The sequence below is a fragment of the Podarcis gaigeae genome (genome assembly GCF_964106915.1).
Source record: "Podarcis gaigeae genome assembly, chromosome: 3".
Taxonomy (NCBI): Eukaryota; Metazoa; Chordata; class Lepidosauria; order Squamata; family Lacertidae; genus Podarcis; species Podarcis gaigeae.
Genome location: NC_139680.1, coordinates 21509596 through 21531129, shown reverse-complemented (window position 1 = coordinate 21531129; position 21534 = coordinate 21509596). Strand labels below are relative to the sequence as shown.

Below are 21534 nucleotides of genomic sequence, written 5' to 3'. Positions count from 1 at the left end.
TTCAGTGGGACTCCTTCAGCTTGGTTGGATACAACCCATTATATCCATATGTAGTTGCGGTGGTAGAAATATGGAACTAATATTTGTAAGTTACCGCTGTATTCCTCTTTTTAAAAAATCAAATATCATTTTTTTTAGCATGACATGTCTATTTTATACTTTTTGTAAAGCTGTGCCACACACACACACACACACACACACACACACACACACACACAATTTTGCAAAATATGCAGGTTGTGAAATAAATTTACCATTGCAGATGTGAAAAATACATAATTTTCTAGCAACGAAGTATCCCTATCAATTTCTACGCATCTGCTTCTGGAGACAAGTCTCCTGAATATTCAGTAGGTCTGAGATTATCCATTTTCCCCCATCTCAGATCTGTAATGATCGGAGAAGAAAAGCACAAACGTTTGCACTATTCTCTTGTGCATCTAAATTACTGGAGCAAAGATGTTGCCTGTAGTACTGTATGTGGTGGTGGTGATGATTGGGTGGGGGGCAACAGGAAGGAGAATTGTATGCACCAGGAAATGACTCCTAGACTGAAGTCCCATCTTTTCAACTCCAACTCGCATGGTGCAATTTACTGCTGGCTCGCTCCTGACAACTTGAGAGCAACTTATGAAATCATGATTACAGCAATTCTTCTAGGAGCTACATAAATATGACAAATGTGGGGGACAGTTTATGTTCCCATAATCTGTGGAAGTAGCCTTTCCACGAGTGCAGCTTTTTTTGTTATTATTATTAAAGATTTTCTTGTTTTACAGAAGTATGTATAATGTCTCTCGTATTTTTTCCATGTAACATTTTTACAAATCAGTTTCATTTGTTGAGACATTAGTGGGGTGGGGAGGGGTGGGGGGGAAGATGGGTGGGGTCGGGTGGCGATGTTTCTATTTTGCTTAATGTTTGTAGGGTTTCGCGTCAGCGTTGCTCTCTGCTGTTCATTTGTGTTTCTTTGGTGGTGAGAGAGGTTGGGGTTGGCCTATGGTGTAGTTGTTTGTTTGTGACTGGCTGTGGTGATCTTTGTTTTCGTGTGTGAGTGGGTGTTTTGGATCAGGTTAGCCATATTGATTTGTATGCTGTTGGTGGGTTATAAGCATTGTCTTGTTGGGCTGTGAATGTGATAAAGGGGAGCCATACCGGGGTAAAGGCGTCTTCTTCTGTTTGTCCCCATGTCAGTTTCAGTTTATTGATTAATTTTTCTAGTAAGGCTGTTTCCCATACTATTTGGTACCATTGGTCCATGCTTACTCCTGACAGGTCTCTCCAGTGTCTGGTTATGGTGTTTCTGGCTGCTGTAAGTAGATGGGTTATGAGTTATTTGTGGTGTAAATGGGCATTGTTGTCTTGGAAGATGTTTAGTAGGGCCAATTCTGGGGTGGTGTCTAATACTTGCTTAGTTATTTTACATATTTCTCGTATGGCTTTTGTCCAGAATAGTTGGATTTTGGGGCACTCCCACCACATGTGGAGGTATGTGCCTGTGGAGGTGCACCCTCTCCAGCATTTTGGTGAAGTTCCTGGGTATATTAGCGCTAGTTCCATGAGTGTAGCTGGCATAAAAATGAGTCAACTATACAGGCTAATTAACTTGGATCCCAACAATGGGTGTGATACTCCACTAGGTTGGGGTGCCAAAGAAAAGTCATATGAGTGACCCCAACCCACATGGCCAGAGCACTTAAGTATCAACCCAGCTGCAGAGGAGCAATTTACAGAAAAGCAGTGCCTGACAATCTGGTCCTTCAAAAGACCATCAAATTCTTCTCATGTTAATTGATGTAATAAAACATGTCTCCCAGAGTGGAAGGATACTGATGGAATGATAAAAGAAGAGGAAGAAAGGAAAGCAGTACAAGAAACATAAACAAAGGAAGAGAGTTTAAAAGCTCCCTGCTTACTTAATTTATTAAGTGCTGCTGCTAAGGATTGGGGAACATTTAGACAAGAATTACAGCTGTTTACAATAGAAAGCCAGGTTAAGGACATGTCAGATATACAAAAAATAGCAACATCCTTCAGCCCTGTGAGGACAGACACTTATCCATGCTTTCATTAACCTGAACACTAAGGAGGTGGGCAGGTGAAACCAAGTATAAAGCTCTATTCCTTAAATTTTAGATATTTCATCCCTATTCAGATGGTCTTTATACACATTTGTCTGTCTAGATGTGCAAATGTGATAATGTCTACTGATAACATCCTCCAAAACCCAGTGTCCATGCACTGCACGTCATATCAGCACAGTAGGTTACAAGAATACACTCCAGCTTTATAACTGCAATCTGGAAAATGGAAGGCGCAGACTGCACAGGTGTGATTAGGGTGTGGGATGTTATTCCAGACCCTACTCCCACTCCCCACATATACATTTGTACGTATACTGCCTGGATGTCATCAATGTGAGACAACGAAGTAGAGATAGAAGAAACTTCAATGTTCTTTCAAGAACTTACTGGAAAGCAGCTTGTCAAGATGTTTTAGGATATTATTATTATTTTCCAGAACTAAGGTCTGCTTTGAGCTTGAATAAGTTGTAACTATGGGTCTGGCTCTTCTAAATAGAAAGGAACATGCAACTAATTAGAAACACCAATTTTTCTCCTTGGTATCCAGTCTTGAGAACAGAGCATTTTAGAGCTAGTTATCTGACCAAACTCTTACTAGTTTCCTTAAGAAATGCCTTTATTGATCTGTGTTTCTGAGAGATGCCTATTACAGTCTTGGATGGTCTCTACGACAAGCCCCATACGCAGACAGACTTTGTATTTGTGGTCAACCTCAGGTGGAAGACATCATTCATTAACTGTTAGCTCCTTCTTTATATAGAGACCCAAGAGATTTTTTTCTGAAACCTTTGGTCACACAAGCAAGCAGGGACACCCCAGTAAAAATGGTTCAGTTTCTTCTGAGTGAAAATGATAGCTTCATAACACACAAAGTGGCTCTCTATGCACTGGCTGCAAAGAACAAAACAAAACATAGAATCAAGCTGGATTTGGGTTGTTGGTGTTTCTGGTAACTTCTTTCTTTTACCTGAAGAAGTGTGCAAGCACACGAAAGCTCATACCAATAACAAACTTAGTTGGTCTCTAAGGTGCTACTGGAAGGAATTTCTTTATTTTGTTCAGCTACAACAGACCAACATGGCTACCTACCTGTAACTTCTCTCTTTTACATCATGGATGTTGGCAAACTGGATTTGCCTTGTTGGTCTCTCTGTGTGTTGGGTGCTGGTGGCAGAGGGAGCAACGACAGTTTCACCCTCGTGCTTTGCGGGGCTGGGGCCAATGATCCTTCCTTTTCAATACAGCAATGTATCATTATATCACAATGTTGAAAAGCCTCGGCCCAGTATACCTGAAGGAGCGTCTCCACCCCCATCGTTAAGCCTGGACACTGAGGTCCAGCTCCGAGGGCCTTCTGGCGGTTCCCTCACTGCGAGAAGTGAGGTTACAGGGAACCAGGCAGAGGGCCTTCTCGGTAGTGGCGCCCGCCCTGTGGAATGCCCTCCCATCAGATGTCAAGGAGATAAACAACTATCCAACTTTTAGAAGACATCTGAAGGCAGCCCTGTTTAGGGAAGTTTTATTCTGTTTTTAATGTTCTGTTGAAAGCCGCCCAGAGTGGCTGGGGAAACCCAGCCAAATGGGTGGGGTAGAAATATTCTTATTCTTATTCTTATTCTTATTCTTATTCTTATTATTACATTGTCCAGCCCTAATAATGGCTTGCAGCCATTGATAACCTTATCCCCCATGAAAGTGGTTCAAGGTTTTGTGTACAATGAACATGACAATGAAGAAACAATAGTGTTGTTGTGCATATCAGCACATAATTCAAATGTTTAAAATAAAAAGGATATTTGAAAGCTGTGGGAATGGGGAAAGAGGGAAGTTTTCTGGAAGATATCTGCCTTGAGAATCAGCAGTAGTGGGAGTTGGGGAACAGATATGAAGGAGTGCCTTGTAGCATAACAAAGTGAGCAACCAAGCTAAAGTGGTACAATGAACCGACTACTTGAGGGCTCTTAAGTGATTGTTATGTATCACTCCAACATCAGTTTTGCCTCAATTTCAACCATGTGGTACTCCCACTCTCCCTGACATAAGCAATTTGATTTTCTTGGACTTTTATCTGTCATGTTGCCAAGCCAGGCATGTTCAGTTCTTGTAATCCTTCTTTTCAAATCAGCTCCTCGTATCCTTTAATCAATCACTTTGCTGTTCTGCAAATTACCTCCAGTTACTTTGCAAACTTTTGGTTTTCCTATGCCATTATGCTACTGTTTATACAGAGCCCTCTTGAAGGTATAGGGTATCATAGGAAGTTCATTAATATATTTTACTGGCAAACAATTCCATTTTATAACTGAGCATCTTGTCTTCCTGTGGGGCTTTTAAAAAGCCAAACATGAGTGTGCACATAGTTCAAACCCAAGTGGGAAATTTCAAAATGACCATATTGCATTTATTTATCACCCTGTTCTCTAGGTGGCTGACAAGAAGTAGAGAATCTGACAAAAAAATACATACATAAATAAAATGACAGAAGGAAAACAAAGCCCAGATAAAGGTAAAGGTAAAGGTAAAGGGACCCCTGACCATTAGGTCAGTCGTGGCCGACTCTGGGGTTGTGGCACTCATCTCGCTTTATTGGCCAAGGGAGCCGGCGTTCAGCTTCCGGGTCATGTGGCCAGCATGACTAAACCGCTTCTGGTGAACCAGAGCAGCACACGGAAATGCCGTTTACCTTCCTGCCGTAGCGGTAACTATTTACTACTATCTACTTGCCTATCTACTTGCACTTTGACATGCTTTCGAACTGCTAGGTTGGCAGGAGCAGGAGCAGGAGCTCACCCCATCACGGGGATTCGAACTGCTGACCTTCTGATCGGCAAGTCCTAGGCTCTGTGGTTTAACCCACAGCGCCACCCGCATCCCCAAAGCCCAGATAGGAATAGGAAATAGAAACTGATGAAATAAAAATAGAGGAAATTTTAAAAAGCTCTTCACTTGGCATCAAAATGACATCAAGACAGCAAAGTCTCTCTCGGGGAAGGCATTCTATAGCTGGGATGCTGCCACTGAAAAGGCCCTTTCTTTTGGAGTTTTCCACTGCACCTGGTAAGCATAGTCAGGGATTATGGGAACTGGAGTTCAGCAACATTTGAAGAACAACACACTGGTTACTCCTAGTATAATCTGATGCAAAGTTGTACCACGTATTACATTCTACATTAGGGTGACTGATACCCCTGAGATGGTGTGGATGACAACTCCCATCATCCCTGACTACTAGCCATGCTGGCTGGGGTTGATGAGATTTGTACACCCAACATCCAGAGGACCACTGATTCCCCACCCCGTTCTACACAATTAACCCACACCGCTTTCCAGATTGCAATATCCCTTGACACCATGCCATAAATATTGCCACCCAGTCTTCTCACCACATCCATGAGCTTACCGGGGGGAGCTATCTCTCAGTTATAAACACTTGCAATTTAAAATGGTGAACAGTAGAAAAACACCAAATACAGTCCTTCTAGAAGTTCCAGTTAGCTACAGCCTTTCCATTGCTTGCCAAATAATAAAAGGAATGACATCCAGGCAGCAGTCTGCTGTTCCTACCACATGGCGCTGCCTAGCTATCCTGGCAACAAAGCATTTAAGAGGCAGTTGCTTCCTCTGATTTTTTGTTGCATGCAAAAATAAAATTGAACAATCAGGGGTGCTTAGGTAACTCCAGAAATGTTACTACGTGCAGTTGGTATTCAGTTCCAAAGCACTGGGATATAGTTATTTACAAAGCATTAGCTTAATAAATATTGAGTTCTTATTTATTCTTCCACAAGCAGATTGATGACCTTTGAAACGAAGCAGCAATCTCTCTTCCAAGCAACACCCAGCTGCTGTGCTATATAATAGATTAGGTCTCTCTTAAAACAGTCCAACACAACTCATGTAAACAGGATCCTCTGGGCACCTTAAGGCAGAAGGAAGCCAGATGTTGCTGGACTCCAGTTTCCATCAGCATGGCCAGTGCTCAGCGATGATGGCAGTCTCTTGGAGACTCCCCTTGCCTCAAGGTACTGGCATCACACATGGAACCCACATGGGTCAGAACAAGCCAATATGGATCTGACTTGTGGCTGCTATGCAGACTCTGGCTGTGCCATTCATGGATGTTTCTACTTGCAGCAAACCCTTTGCATGCCAAGGCCTCAGTTGAGAATCCTCTATACCCCTGCCACATCCAACCCCAATATTTTGCAGAGGGTTCTGGAGCATGCAGAGCATTGGCCAGACTTGTACCCCATGTACACTGAGAGTGTGACAGAACCCACCCAAGACCTTTCTGTGGATTCACAAAGGCTACAGGGGAAGATAGGGATGCGGGTGGCGCTGTGGTCTAAACCACTGGGCCTTGGGCTTGCCGATCGGAAAGTTGGCAGTTCGAATCGCTGCGACGGGGTGAGCTCCCGGTGCTCGGTCCCAGCTCTTGCCAACCTAGCAGTTCGAAGGCACCTCAAAGTGCAAGTAAATAGGTACCGCTCCGGTGGGAAGGTAAATGGCGTTTCTGTGCGCTGCTCTGGTTCGCCAGAAGCGGCTTAGTCATGCTGGCCACATAACTGTACGCTGGCTTCCTTGGCCAATAAAGCGAGATGAGTGCCACAACCCCAGAGTCAGTCATGACTGGACCTAATGGTCAGGGGTCCCTTTACCGTTACAGGGGAAGATTGGCAATGGCTGACAAGCCACCCCTCAGGAAAGCTTGCTGGCCGTAACCTATTTACTCATCTGAGGAATCCCTTGGGTCCACTGCAACAGTCTGAAAGTGTACAACCATCGGGCAATTCCCGCACTTCCTCCACACACACACACACACACACCACTGCAAAAGGCCAAAGAAGATTACTAATCAGTATAGTAATTTGCTGTATGCAAAGAGCAAGCTGCTGCATGGCATGCTTTAAAGCAGGTTGAAAACATAGCTGCACTAAGTGTGCCAATGCTACTTCACAGCAGATTGGTAAGTGGCCCTAATAGAAATCGTGGCTTCCTACTCAGATTTTGAAAGCTCAAGATCACGACCAGTCAATAACATTATTAGAAATGCGAATAGTTTGCATGAATCAACATATAAGACAGCAGGGGTGGTTGTGTTCATGCCTGAGGCAGGTAGAAAGACTAGCCACAATCTAGCATTTCCTACAGCTTTCATCTCAAATAGGAACTTGCCCTAAAACTCTACCTTCCACATCATGCAGGTTGCAAGAGCTCAGTAAACTGACTTGCAAGCTGTTGTGAGGCCTGATCATGTGGGTTGTTTCTTGCTGAAACTGGATTTATTATACAGAAGAAGAAATGGTGTATACCTCTGGGGCTTTGTGTCTTTTTGGTGGAAATTCCATGCAAAAAACAAAACTGTGATAACCTGTACTTATGTAAGTTTAAAAAGGTGTGTCAAAGAAACCACAACAAATAACCTTGGCTATGCACTGAATAAAACTTATGGGTTGTATTCAACTAAGTTTTACTCAGAGTAGACTTAACAGCCCCAACTTAGCAATGTCAATGAATTTCAATTGGTCTACTCCAATAGGGTCTTACAATGAATACACTTATAAATTCAGTAGAACAAATGCTCAAGCATTTCTTATGGCATGGATAGAAAAGGTGAGTGCTATTCTGCAAGGTACTGTGCTGCCTCTGAAAAGTACAGTTGTACCTTGGAAGTCAAATGGAATCCGTTCTGGAAGTTGATTCGACTTCTAAAACATTCGGAAACCAAAGCGTGGCTTCTGATTGGCTGCTGGAAGCTCCAATCAGAAGTTGCAGAAGCCCCATCAGATGTTTGGCTTCCAAAAATAGTTTGCAAGCTGGAACAGTCCCCTCCAGGTCTGCGGCGTTCGGGAGCTAAAATGTCCGAGAACTAAGCTGTTCGAAAACCAAGGTACAACTGTACTGAATTCAGAATTCTAAAGGAGCACAGAGTTGTTCCACAAGTATCAGTGCTAGTCTTTGAATTGTATTTTCTGCTCACAAGGAAATGTCATTCATATACCCACATAATTCTTTTTAGCACACATGTTCAAGGATGTTGAGCTTGACTTTATACAAACACACACAGAGAAAAAATCTCTTCCTGAGTTCCTGAACCAAAAGATGCCATTATGAAATTTTAAAGGAAGGCTTTTCATGGAAGCATTCTGAAAAGGAACAGCTTCTATGTTTAGAAAATAAGCATCTGTGTGACTAGGAAGCCTATTACAAACCAGCAGGATACCGGGAGGTTGCGGGAGGAGGGAGTTAGAGCAGTCACCCTTGAAAGCTGATCTATCTGTGGCACATGAAAGCAACCAGCTACCCGTATTTTAACAGTAATTTAACTGCAAAAACACTTCTTTCTGGAGAAATAGATATATACACACATACACAAAATTAAAAGCTCCACACAAAAAAAGTAAAAAAGAAGGCAATTCATGAAACCAGACGCAAGGGCAAAACAAATAAAGATGCCATCATAAACTGAAAAAGCACTTCAGGAAGAAGAGGTGGAGAATGAAAAGCAATGCCGAAAAACTGTCAGGGCAGGATGAAAGGAAGAGTGGGGAAAGCGATGGGGGGGGGGGGAATGAAAGCCACCTCTTAACACTTAAATGTATGAAATCACCACAGCAGGAAGCAGAAGGGTATCGGCAGCCTTGAAAAAAAAAAAAAAACCGTTTGCACAATGACTCTCAGCCTCAGTTTACTCAACCCTATGCAAACCACTGAGCCTTGGGCTTGCCGATCAGAAGGTCGGTGGTTCAAATCCCTGTGACGGAGTGAGCTCCCGTTGCTCGGTCCCTGCTCCTTTATATCCTCATCAGTTCATGAGTCAGCAAAGCCTAAGCATTTCAATATATTGATAGTGGCACATCACAACCCCCTCTATAGGTGTATGTCTTGCGCTGTGGGTTAAACCACAGAGCCTAGGACTTGCCGATCAGAAGGTCGGCGGTTCAAATCCCCGTGACGGGGTGAGCTCCCATTGCTCGGTCCCTGCTCCTGCCAACCTAGCAGTTCAAAAGCACGTCAAAGTGCAAGTAGATAAATAGGTACCGCTCCAGCGGGAAGGTAAATGGTGTTTCTGTGCTGCTCTGGTTTGCCAGAAGCGGCTTAGTCATGCTGGCCACATGACTTGGAAGCTGTCTGAGGACAAACGCTGGCTCCCTCGGCCAGTAAAGCGAGATGAATGCCGCAATCCCAGAGTCATCCGCGAGAGGACCTAACAGTCAGGGGTCCCTTTACCTTTACCTATTCAAAAAATATTTTTCCCCCTATAGGAATTCTTGCTGTTATTGATCATGAGAAAACCATCAATGATCTTTCTGTCTGAATTTGATTACATTCAGTAAATACCTCTTCCAATATCACATCCGTGGCATGCAAGTCTCAAAAATAGAACAAGGTAAAATGAGAGTCATAGACAGGATTCATTGTTATTCCAGAAGAAAAGGAGAGGGGCAGGCAGGCAGGCGCAGACCACCTCACAGCCTGAACCATATCGACCCACACTGTGTAGGGTCGTTCTACTGTGGGAAGGATCATGATGGCTTTTAAATATGTTACTATTTATTGTGTGTTTTTTAAAATTTAACTTAATGTGTTACTTTTAAGTTCCCCACGGAAGGATTTATATTTTGAAAGACAGAATATAAATAACTGTAATTAATCACTCATTGAAATAAATATCCAATGGTGTTGTGATATGGGAAATATATGGCTCAGTGGTACAGGATGGGTGGATATTGATCTGCCTTGTTTTATTCTTGTTTTTATTAAGTATTGTGCCTTTTTATTTTGTATTTTTATGCTGTGAACCGTCCTGAGGCCTTTGGATGAAGGGTGGCATGCAACATTATTTAACAACATTCATTTTGCATGACAAAGGTCTCAGCGTTCATCCCATGGCATCTTTAAGCTGGATGGATAAAGATCTGGAAACCTGTAGAACTGCCACCACTCACATGTCACATATTCTGATTGGTGCTCACAACACATTCTCAAAATACCAAACTAAATTCAGAGAAACCTCAAATTGTAATAGCTGTTTATAATTGTGTATTGAAATGTTGTAAAGTGGATGTTCAGGATGTCAGAGATGAATGGAGCAGACTCCACAGTGTCTCTAGAGGAAGAGATGGGTAAGTTCAGATAGATGTTGGAAGTGCAACACTGAAAGTGCCTCTTCAAGGCATACGATGCAGGCATGTTCTTTTTTATCTTGGAGAAATCAATGATATTTGCAGATGTTCAAACACTCTGAAATCCTATTCCTGTGGTGTCAGGACTAACAGATCAACAACAAAAGTGGGTTTTCTGTGAGCCGTTATGGTGGCTACGAGACATATACGACAAGGTTGGGAGGTCAAACAGCCACCATGTATCAGCCAGTGGTTTGAAGATCTCACTGCCTTTTTAAAGACTGAATGCATGGATTACAATTGACAATTATCTTTACATGTCTATTTGGACTCCATATAAGTTTAATGATTGGTTTATGCACTGCTAAGTTAGTGTTGGATTATACATGTACAAATACTGTACAGCAGCAGAAATCTAGAAGAAAAACATCTGTGTAGACACCCAAGGGTTGCTAAGGGGTCTCTTGGGATTTGTTTGTCTTGGTCAACTCTGTTTTAGCAACAGAACCAGCACAGATACTAAAACTCCTGCTTGTGAATCTGCAGGCAGAAGAGAAGAGGGATTCAAAAGTCAGCCAAACAACTGGCCGAGTCATCCTGCGGCTGCTCAACAGGTGCTCTGATAAACGTCTAATTGTTGACATATTGCAGTTAAGGCCTTGCATTTATTTCTTATTGTTAGTTGTGAAAAACCTATTTTCCTCCTGGCCACCACCAACCGGGTCTGAAATGTTAAATAAAAGGTTTAGGAGGTTTTATAAGACATCACCTGGCCCACCAACACAAATATTCCGGGGGCCATAACATTTTGAATGGTTCACCTGGACTGTGCCATATCCAGCCTGCTGGTAAGTGGCCTTTGTAAACTCCATGCTGGCTACACTCAAAAAGCTTTAACATGGAAAAGGAAGGCAGATGGAAACTGGAGGGTGAGATGGGTAATGTCAGGAGAGGATGTTTGTGTCAGGAAGCAACAGGGGTTGTCTGTATGGTTGTTCAAAAACCACATGGAAAATTCTTTTTTACCTCCTTGCCCTCCCTCTATTCATAAATTACTTTTTAAAAATCTCTAAGCAATGCACGTAAAACTATATTGAATAATTATCACACACACACAGAGTTTTATTGAACTTAGCTGGCATCAAGCTGGCACTCAGCCCTCCATATTCAGCTGAGAATTTTTGTCTCTGTGCGTTGTGGACGAACATGCACCAAGGTGACCCAAAGCCTCTGTATGATAGGCCCTTGAGGGTTGGATTGGGTCAGCCTGTCGCTGGCCACCACTGGAGAGATGCAAACAACATTCTGCATCGTTGAACTCCTTCTGCGTGGGCAGGAGGAAGGCCTGCTGCTTGCATCCCTGGCAGCAGAAAATCCAAAAATGGGGTGTGCTACAAGGGTGGGGAAGCCCAAACCAGCCAGCAATCTACTAGATCCCTCCACTGGTGACATCAGGTCTGATCTTCCTGTCCTCTACACCTTCCACTATCTCAGCCAGAGGCAACTTGGCTGTAGATGTAGTGGTTGCTCTACTAAGCTGGCTGTTTAGTCTTTAGTCCATCTGGGGACTGAGTCTCAAAGTGCCTGGATAATTATATTCTATATTTCATGTGTTGTCTGTTTCCTTCTCCTTGCTTCAGAGTGTTTCTCACTGTATATTCTCAGCTAGTAGAATATATAACCTGAGATTACAAGTCTCATTGTGAGTGATGACTAAATTGCAAGATGTGATCGAATAGGGGATGTCTTAGAGCCATCTAACAATTTGACAAAAGCACACAAAGAGGAGGCTACTTACAAAAAATTTGAAATTAAAAGATCATTAGCACTTATCTTAGAACGATGAACTCTCAGCTCTTTTATACACTGACAACCATTCAACTATTTTGACTCCCCAATCAACAAGAATCCAGACAGATACGAAACAATATGATTCCCAAATTCTAGGTGTATATCAAAAGAATCCCCACATTTTTATCCTGTAAAAATTATGAAGGTCATTGCTACCAGCTACAAACTTGACTGCCAAGGGATCCCAGAGCAATGAGAGCCAGGAATATATGTTCTGACTACCTCAAATTCCTACTAAAAGTTCTTCATTTCTTTCCCAACTATTGTATGATTAATCAACCAGCTTCTTTCCTGCCACAGGGCTTTCCACAATCCTCACTAAGATTGTGGATATGGTATTCATGCTTTCCAGCACTATTATTCAATCAGTCTAGTAATAGTGGTATCACACTATGAAAAGATTTCAGGCGGATATTACATTTGCAGCTAATTCTGAAACTCATAAACTGCATCTAACTGGATGACGCATAAATTGCTATGTAAATGAAACAAGAATCACAGAGAATTGTAACTACAAAGAAAAGCTCAACAATAACTTATATTTAGGGCAATAGCTCTTGAACCTATTAGCATTTAATTCATATTCAGAATGAATTAAATTTTGAAAAGCATTTTTGGAGGGAATGAGATGCTATAACACAGCAAAGGTGCACTGAGAGTAAATGGAACACTGTACACAGGTATATTTATTCCTTCCTATAAAATGCCAAACACTCTTAAGAATATCACTTCACCAGTTTATTCAGGAGTTGAACTGAGAGCAAGAGCAAATGTGGAGCTGAACTGATAGCAGCTCAGATGTGGAGACTCTTGATCACTGAGTCAATTCTCCTGGCTTGGGTCGATAATGTGTGAAGTTCGTTTGCTACAAATCTTAATCAGCTAAAGCAACTGGCAAATTTACGTGCTGCAGTTGCAATTCTTTCAGCCCAAGGACAACATTTTACTATAGCTGTCCACAAAACCAGGCAGTATTTATAACCGTTATCTGAATCCTTATCTCCGTTAAGGTCAACTGCCTAGCAGAGTAACAGTCTAGAGCAGGTAGCCCCAATAAATATTTACTGGCATCTGCACAGCCAGCACAGGAATAGTGAATACTCCTCTCAGTATACTGACTTTACAAGGCAGCCACATTATTAGTATTCCATGTCTAGAGCTCTTCTGATGATTCCTGCTTCTTGCCATTCCTGAATGCACATCATTTCTTTTTTAAAGCTGCATTTATTTATTTTTAAGGCACATTATCACACAATACTAATCCTTCAAGAGCCATCTTGGACCAAGCTATTTTTAGTGAGATGCATGCAGCAAATGCAAACTTTTCAATTCTAATCAGACATGGGGATTGGGTGACGGAATTAAAGGAAGTTTCTGCATAGCCTGGATTTTCTCTTGCTAACCAGCTCCCCCTACCCCCCCACCCCGGTTTTGCTTTTCTGGTTAAGAGCAGAGTTGGGCTTAAAATGGCACAGAAGAGCATTCTGCTATAATGATCTATTAATGGAAGTGAGAAAGAGAAAACAAATGTCTAAGAAGAAGGTCTCACCCACCCTATCCCTCCTGCTTACCTGGGCTCTGACCGCAGCATCTTTTTTAATCCACTTTATCACCGTTTCATAAACCAGTTCTTCCGTTTTTGTGTTCAGGCTGTCATTGGACATATAGGAAATGAAGTCGTCTTTCGAGATATTAAGAATCTCCTCTTGATTTGCCACCTCCGGAAAAATCTGCAGGGCGTAGGCCTTTGCCATGTTGTATAGCTCGCTGCACTGCATTGCTTCAGCCATGGCTAATATTCCTAAGCAATTGCTAGCAGTCAACTGTTTTTCTACAATGAACATAGGAAACAGAAAGGGAAGGGGAGAGTAAGTAAAAAATCCAGGGCACCTATTTCCTGGTTTTGCAAGCTGTAAACTGCCACCTAAATTTGATAGGTAGGGTAGGAAGGATCCTGCCTTGAGCACAAAGGAGTGAATTAGATGACCTCTGATCTCTCCAAATATGCGTAATAGGGAAACTGTAACAGCGTAAATACAGAAATAAACACAATCCTCTTTAGACACCGAGAGCTCAATGCAACTTTCTTTTTCTTTCAAATTTGGTTCCCATAGAAATCAATGGGACAAGTTAGTCACAATTTCAGTGCTACTGAATAAGATATCCAGTGATTAGGGAACAAACTATAAGGAAACTATATAACTGCTTTGGGACTGTAAATGTGTGTAATTGTAGCAGACCCGGGGCTAACAACAATTTCCCCCCAAACCTCTGAGCTTATCAAATTAAACCAATTAATTAAACTGAAGCCAAATTAAGAGCCTCGTTTTTTCTCTTCCAGCCATCTAGACATGTGGGTGTGCATGCCTCAATATTCCATACATAAAACCAAATTTCCATTTGCCAGCAGCATGTGTGCGTAGTGGCAGAGGTTCAAATCTAAAACCCATATTAATGTGATAAAATAAAACAGAGTTAACTATGAGGAAACTGGGTTGCCTGAAATTCAAAAAGCAAAAGAAGGGACGGTGTTTTGAACACGTTTTGTACTTTCTAAATATTAGCAAGGGGAGGTTAAAAGGAGCATTAAACCATCACAAAGGATGTCAAGGCACAGTATAGCCTGACAACCTCTATGAGGCTCAAGCCTATTATTCTAGAGAACTCCATATCCAAAGACTACAAAAGGAAGCTCAGACACCTCCCCTCACAATATTACAGACTCAGTTGTAATGGGGATGGGGGAGAATCCTTCTGAATCAGGAAAATGGGTGTCTACCCAACACACCTGGGACACAAACTGATGGAGCTCTTATAAAACTGGAACAGTGAGAGTTGTTGTGAACTGCTAGTGAGGGAACTCCATTTTTCCTAAGAGGCATATTTCTCCATTTTTAGGTCCCTGAGGTCATGGGCAATCCATTTCTGACTGGTAACATGGGATCAACATTTCATGGTAGATACTTTCTTTGCGAAAGTCTGGCCAGTTTCTTCCAGTCCTTTCTTAGGTGACAGATGCAGCAATCCACATTTCACCAAGACTGCCTGTCTCCTAAGATAGAGTTTGGCCCCTTTTAAAATGGCAACTGTTCATAGAAGGATGCCCACAGACATCATTGCCAATGTAGGCCCAGTTTGCCGCAGTGACATAACCTACATAAAATATTATCCATATGCATAGTTTTAAAGTAAATAACCAACAAGGGGCATAGGTTAAGGGTGAGAAAGTGGATAGTCTGGGACCCTCTAAGTCAGCCTTTCTCAACCTGTGGGTCCCCAGATGTTGTTGAACTACAACTCCCATCACCGCTAGCTAGCAAGGCCAGAGCTCAGGGATGATGGGAGTTGTAGTCCAACAACATCTGGGGACCCACAGGTTGAGAACCGCTGCTCTAAGTGGCCTGAGACCTGTGGGTATATAGGGCGGTATACAAATTTAATAATAGTAAGTGTACAGTGGTACCTCGGGTTACTTATGCTTCAGGATACAGATTCCTCTAACTCAGAAACAGTACCTTGGGTTAAGAACTTTGCTTCAGTATGAGAACAGAAATCGTGCTCCGGCGGCGCGACAGCAGCGGGAGGCCCCATTAGCTAAAGTGGTGCTTCAGGTTAAGAACAGTTTCAGGCTAAGAACGGACCTCTGGAACGAATTAAGTACCGTATTTTTTGCTCTATAAGACTCACTTTTTCTCTCCTAAAAAGTAAGAGGAAATGTGTGTGCGTCTCATGGAACGAATGCAGGCTGCACAGCTATCACAGAAGCCAGAACAGCAAGAGGGATTGCTGCTTTCACTGTGCAGCCATCCCTCTTGCTGTTCTGGCTTCTGAGATTCAGAATATTTTTTTTCTTGTTTTCCTCCTCCAAAAACTAGGTGCGTCTTGTGGTATGGTGCGTCTTATAGAGCAAAAAATACGGTACTTAACCCGAGGTTCCACTGTAGTACTACAACTTCCATCATCCCAAATCACTGGCCATGCTGGTTTGGCCTGATAAGATCTGGAGTCTTTAAAAAGACCTGTAGCATTTGTATTGTAACAGGGAACTTGGGTGAAAGTTTTACCATTCAACACACCATCCTGTTTGAAGTAAAGAGTTGGGGGAAATGTGGTTGGTGACTTGGATGTTCTTACTTGGCCTCTGCTTGCCAGTATTAATAACAGAACATCTGATTAAGATTCAAGGCAGGACATCTCAAAATGAAAAGGAAGATACGTCCGTCACAGTAACAATAAATAGCGTGCAGAAATGATTATCCACTTGCTCATAAACAGCTTGTTCTCCGCTCTCACAGCAGCACAATATATTCTGTTTGCAAGGCACTGTTTTATGTTAGAATGCTTAATAGGTCTCCAAGTGAAATTTCAGAAATAATGATAAAATATGTAACTTACTAGTCGTCGGGGTTGCTAAGGTGTTGAGTGGGTTTTTTTTGTAGTATCACGGAAATGAATCTTAAATGACTCTTAAATAAATTAGATTTAATTCTCTTGACCTCTTTCTACGATTTAAAGAGCCAGTAGAGTTATAATACTACCAATCTCTTAACAGATTGCACGTAGAGCAGCATAATCCTTCTCCTCCTACTGCTTTTTCCCTCCCTCATTTAACCCCTGGTTAAACTTTACGTAAATGTCAACTGTGGTTAATCAAAAGTAATTAAGGGGAAAAGTTTGGAAACATCATCTTAACTAGGAAGATAATAAGAAGGGTTCTTGTTAGTGCTAACAGCAGTGCCAAATATAACACTTAAAACATGGTAGAAGAAGATAGGAAGAATTTGTGGAGGAAGTAATGATGTTAAAATGGTTAAAAGACAATAAGTATTTTATCTCTAGGGGCCCACAGTCAGCAATACAGTGGTACCTCGGTTTTCGAAAGTCCCGGAAGCCAAATGTTTCGGTTTTTGAATGCTGAAAACCCAGAAGTAAATGCTTCTGTTTTCGAACACACCTCGGAAGTTGAATGGCTTCCACTACGTGTACGTGTTATTTCCCCCCCAAGTTTTCTGCAGACCACCCTTTGCTCCTTGGCTTTCAAACGTTTCAGAAGTCGAACAGTCTTCTGGAACGGATTACGTTCGAAAATCGAGGTACCACTGTACCAACTTCTGAAGTTCCTTACCAGTCACCATAGTCAAGAATAAAGGTGGCATACTTATTGTTTCTTGAAGCTGTCTGCACTAGTTAGTATTATTATTTAAGTTATTCAACTTTTTTCTTGCCGCAGGCAACTCACAGTGTCTTTACAAAAACAAAATGAAAGGTAAACAAAATCTCATACACTTAATTAAAACTAATGTGAGGAACACTTAAAATGCCCACCCTCCAGATTATGTTATTTCTTCCCTCCCCCCCCCCCCAGCCCTCCACTTCAGGGTTTTCACTCGATTTATAGTCAAAGTTTTCATGGGAAAGTTCATTATCTGGGAAATCATGGTTCTTACTCCCCCCTTAAAATGTACAAAATGCAAAACAAAAACAAATCACCAAATCAATCAATCAATCTCTAGGCCAATTTGCCTCTATGGCATACTAAGAAGAACAAACGAGATCTTCCACAGGTGGCTCTTAGAAGAACTTAAGAAATAGTGGTTGGCTTGTCTTTTTGCGTTATAAGATTCTTGGCTAGCCCAATGCAAAAATGAAAAATGAGGCCAACTGAAAACTCCACTATCTCTGAAGCTTAATCCAGTAAGAGCTATAAATAAAAATAAGCAATTATATTTTATGAATTCTCTAAATGAGAATATAAACCTCTAGTTCCCCATATATAATGAAACTTACAGCCAACTCTCCCAGTTGCATAACCATAACACGGTTCCCTGAATTCACATATTAAGTATTGGAAAAGGAAAATCTCACATTGATTTAGTGGAAATAAATGTATTTTGTTATAGTAGCTGAATCTTTAGAGATAATGTGCATGGATATGTCTGTGGATCATTATGAAAGCCATAAAATCTATTAATTTAAAACACACTGGAGGGCAGCTATTAAAGGAAATTTGCACCAGCACAGCAAATGCCATCTAATATCCAGTTTTGGAATAGATGTGCGCAATTTGGACAAAACAGATGTGAGGGAAACAGGAAACGCAAGGCCCTCAATCTTCTATGCTCACATCAGAAACTGAACGTTTGGATTATCCTTTAAGGTATAATGATGCAAGGACAGTTTGAGCATCTCCCACCACAGGAGATATGAGAGGTTCACATTTAATGCTACAGAGCCATATCAGGAAAAGGAAGTTTGGAGCGCCTTGTGATTGGTGATGCTACCAAAGTTCATGATGGCTTGGGTCATAACATAAACTTGTCCCACTCATAATGGTTGGCTGTGGTACTAAGGAAAATTGGGGGCCTTGAAACTGGGATGCAGCAAGGAGCCCTGGGGTGTGCAGTTCCTAGGAAACACCCACTTGTAGGTTAACCCAATTCCAGAACTCTGAAGAAATTACATTTCTCAGGACCTTGAAGAGAGGCCTTCAAATAGTCTGCATGGCTGATACCACTGATACCAAGTAAGAAGGGGGGTAGCAGCAACCTGTGGGGGAAGTTATGTCTGTGCGCTTATGATGTAGTTGAGGGAGGCCTTTAGACCTCATTTTGTTTCAAATGATGTCATCCGCAGCGTGAGTGAGCCCACATTTCAGAACTAGACCAAGTCCAATTCTGAACGGGACGTGGGTGGTGTTGCGGTCTAAACCACAGAGCCTAGGGCTTGCCGATCAGAAGGTTGGCGGTTCGAATCCCTGCAATGGGGTAAGCTCCCATTCCTCAGTCCCTGCTCCTGCTCACCTAGCAGTTCAAAAGCACGTCAAAGTGCAAGTAGATAAATAGGTACCGCTCTGGCGGGAAGGTAAACGTCGATTCCATGCGCTGCTCTGGTTCACCAGAAGCGGCTTAGTCATGCTGGCCACATGACCCGGAAGCTGTCTGCGGACAAACACTGGCTCCCTTGGCCAGTATAGCGAGATGAGCGCCACAACCCCAGAGTCATCCATGACTGGACTTAACGGTCAGGGGTCCCTTTACCTTTTACGAATTCTGAACTGAGGTGGGGGAGTTCACTCATCCAAACCTGTTATTCCTTGCAACAATTCTGCCCTAGCTAAAGCCATTCCAAAGGACAGTTCTAGCATCTTAGAAGCTGCTCTGGTTTGTGGGGCAACCTACCCTACTGGTTCTGGAAACTAACCTTGAGCTAGTTAATTAGCTCTCCTCCCTGCATATATCTCCAGCCTTTAAGGGTACAGAGAGCTAAGTGGGAAGGGTATTTTTTTTATGATGGAGATATGAACCTCTTACATCCCAGGGACAAAAGAACAACTCAATAATAATAATAATAATAATAATAATAATAATAATAATAATAATAATACTGAATGCACAAAGAAGCACCCTGTGACCTGTATATATTACGTGAAGTAAACATAATTTACTCTTCAATTTCTTTATGTTTCTGGAAATTAAGGGCGAAGGACATATATGCAGGACTCTGAAACCCCATACCTAATCACTGGACATCTTATTCAGGAAGTTACTTCTGCATACTGAGATTATATTGGACATTGCCCATAAACTTCCTAGCATATTAGCAGGGACCAGACGCTTGTATTTTCTTTTATATGCGAGTTGAGATTCTTGTGGAGGATGCCCAATAGCACATCCAGTGCTTTTAATGTACTTCTGCAGCCTCAAGGCGTGCACCCAGCCTTGGTAAAAAGTCCACAATTCACTCAAGTCAGCAATACTATTTGCAATGCAGCACACCAAGATTGGATGGTAGCTGTACTTCAGGTGCCGTGATTTTAACAAGACCACACTGCACCTGAAGTACAGCCACAAACAAATAGTGGTCTGTCCTATTGTAAATGACATTTAACCATGAATTTTATAGAAGAGTTGCACATGGTGGAAAATTCTGAGGTTCGGAATCAAGAGAGAGAGAGAGAGAGAAACAGCATGAATTCTTACCTAGAAATGACACGCAGACTTTGCAGAATGTATGAAATTGGAACTTGCTGGCAGCTTCCAGAAGAGTTTTGGCATTGATGGAATCTATTACTAAGGAACCTGTATAAACAAACTCCAGCAGTAATTCCAGGACATCCGCCGTGAGATTTGATAATTCCAACTCCAGCTTCTCACTGCTTCTGCTACTGTCCCGGGGTGACCTAGCAACAGCAGACAATGAAATTCTTACAGGATATTAACATTCCCCCAGTGGTTGCCACTTACTGATGGCTTGAAAATCATACAACAATTCACTGACACAGAGTTTTGTTGTTGTTTAAGAATTGAAAAATACTGTATCTTTAAAAAAAATATATCAATGAACTTAAAAACACTTTATTACTGGATCTGAAAGAGAAGAGTCTTGCACACCAAAAAATACCAACCCAAACATTATTGCTATTCTGCATATTCATGCAAAAAAATAATAATTTGCAAACCAACCAACCAAACAAAAATTAAGAAGAAGATGAGCCAACATTAATGAAAATGTGGAATAGGATTAACTTTCAAAGGGAAGCAATACATTTTCATGTTTACATTCTGTGTCTCTTCATCTTTGGATAGTGAAAACAAAGTTCCCTGTTTTCAAGAGAAAAGGTCACTCTCCCCCTCCCCCCCCAAGACTAGATCCTTCATACAGAACATGGGACAATACCTTACAGGGTATTTAGGGATACATTTATGGACCTTTTCTATAAACCAAAGTAGGAGAGGAACACTTGCTTTAATGGTTCTGAGTCTGACATTCGAAAAGTTGCAAACTTTTTATTTTATTTCAAACCCTATAAATTTTGTGTGCATATTTGTTTGTCTTCAAAAAAATATATTGTTCCCTTTTAGGCACTAAAAGAAAAGAAAAACCAAAAAGGAAGGAAGGAGACCCCTCATGGAATTGCTTTGAAAACTGAATACAAGACAAGATAGACAGACAAAATGGTTAGAGCGAAAGAGGGAAGGGTTTTTTTGGGGGGAACAACAACCAGCTCTGCCACAGGAAGCCAGCAGCCATCCTCTCGAAGTTTCATGACTGTGGCCTACCGGTTTTTCCTGCATAAAGTGCTAAACAATTTGGTGATCAAAATATCGCCTGCATTTGAATTGTGCATTAGTGCTTGTGGAACTATCAGACAAAATATATAAATAAAAATAAAATAGATACATGGAGTGGGTGGTGAGTGGGAAGGGTTCAGTTCCTAACCGCTGGCTCAGGGTATAGCTGCAAAACACTAAAGTCGGGTTATACCTGAAAGACAAAATAAAACAAAAACAGAAATGCATTTGGTAATGTCAAGAAAAGGGGAGGAAAGACTGTTAGCGCAGGAAAGCAAATGCCTTTAAAATGGTTAGAGCCGCCAGGACCTTCTTTTGGAAGCGTTACACTGATCTCAGTGGAGGTACAAAATCCAGTTACTCCGCCACTGACACCCATTTCAGAATTCACACCAAAAAACT

The 21534-nt window shown here is 41.8% G+C and overlaps 1 protein-coding gene across 2 annotated transcripts in view; it reads right to left on the bottom strand.

Moving 5' to 3' along the window:
• KLHL29 (kelch like family member 29) overlaps positions 1-21534 on the bottom strand; it is a 384113-nt gene that overhangs the window by 38443 nt on the left and 324136 nt on the right. For both annotated transcript variants that reach the window (XM_083730231.1, XM_083730232.1), the window contains exons 7-8: positions 20041-20240; positions 13633-13892 (exon numbers count right to left, since the gene is read on the bottom strand). In XM_083730231.1, coding sequence (XP_083586357.1) covers positions 13633-13892; positions 20041-20240 — 460 coding nt within the window. The remainder of the gene's footprint in view (positions 1-13632; positions 13893-20040; positions 20241-21534) is intronic.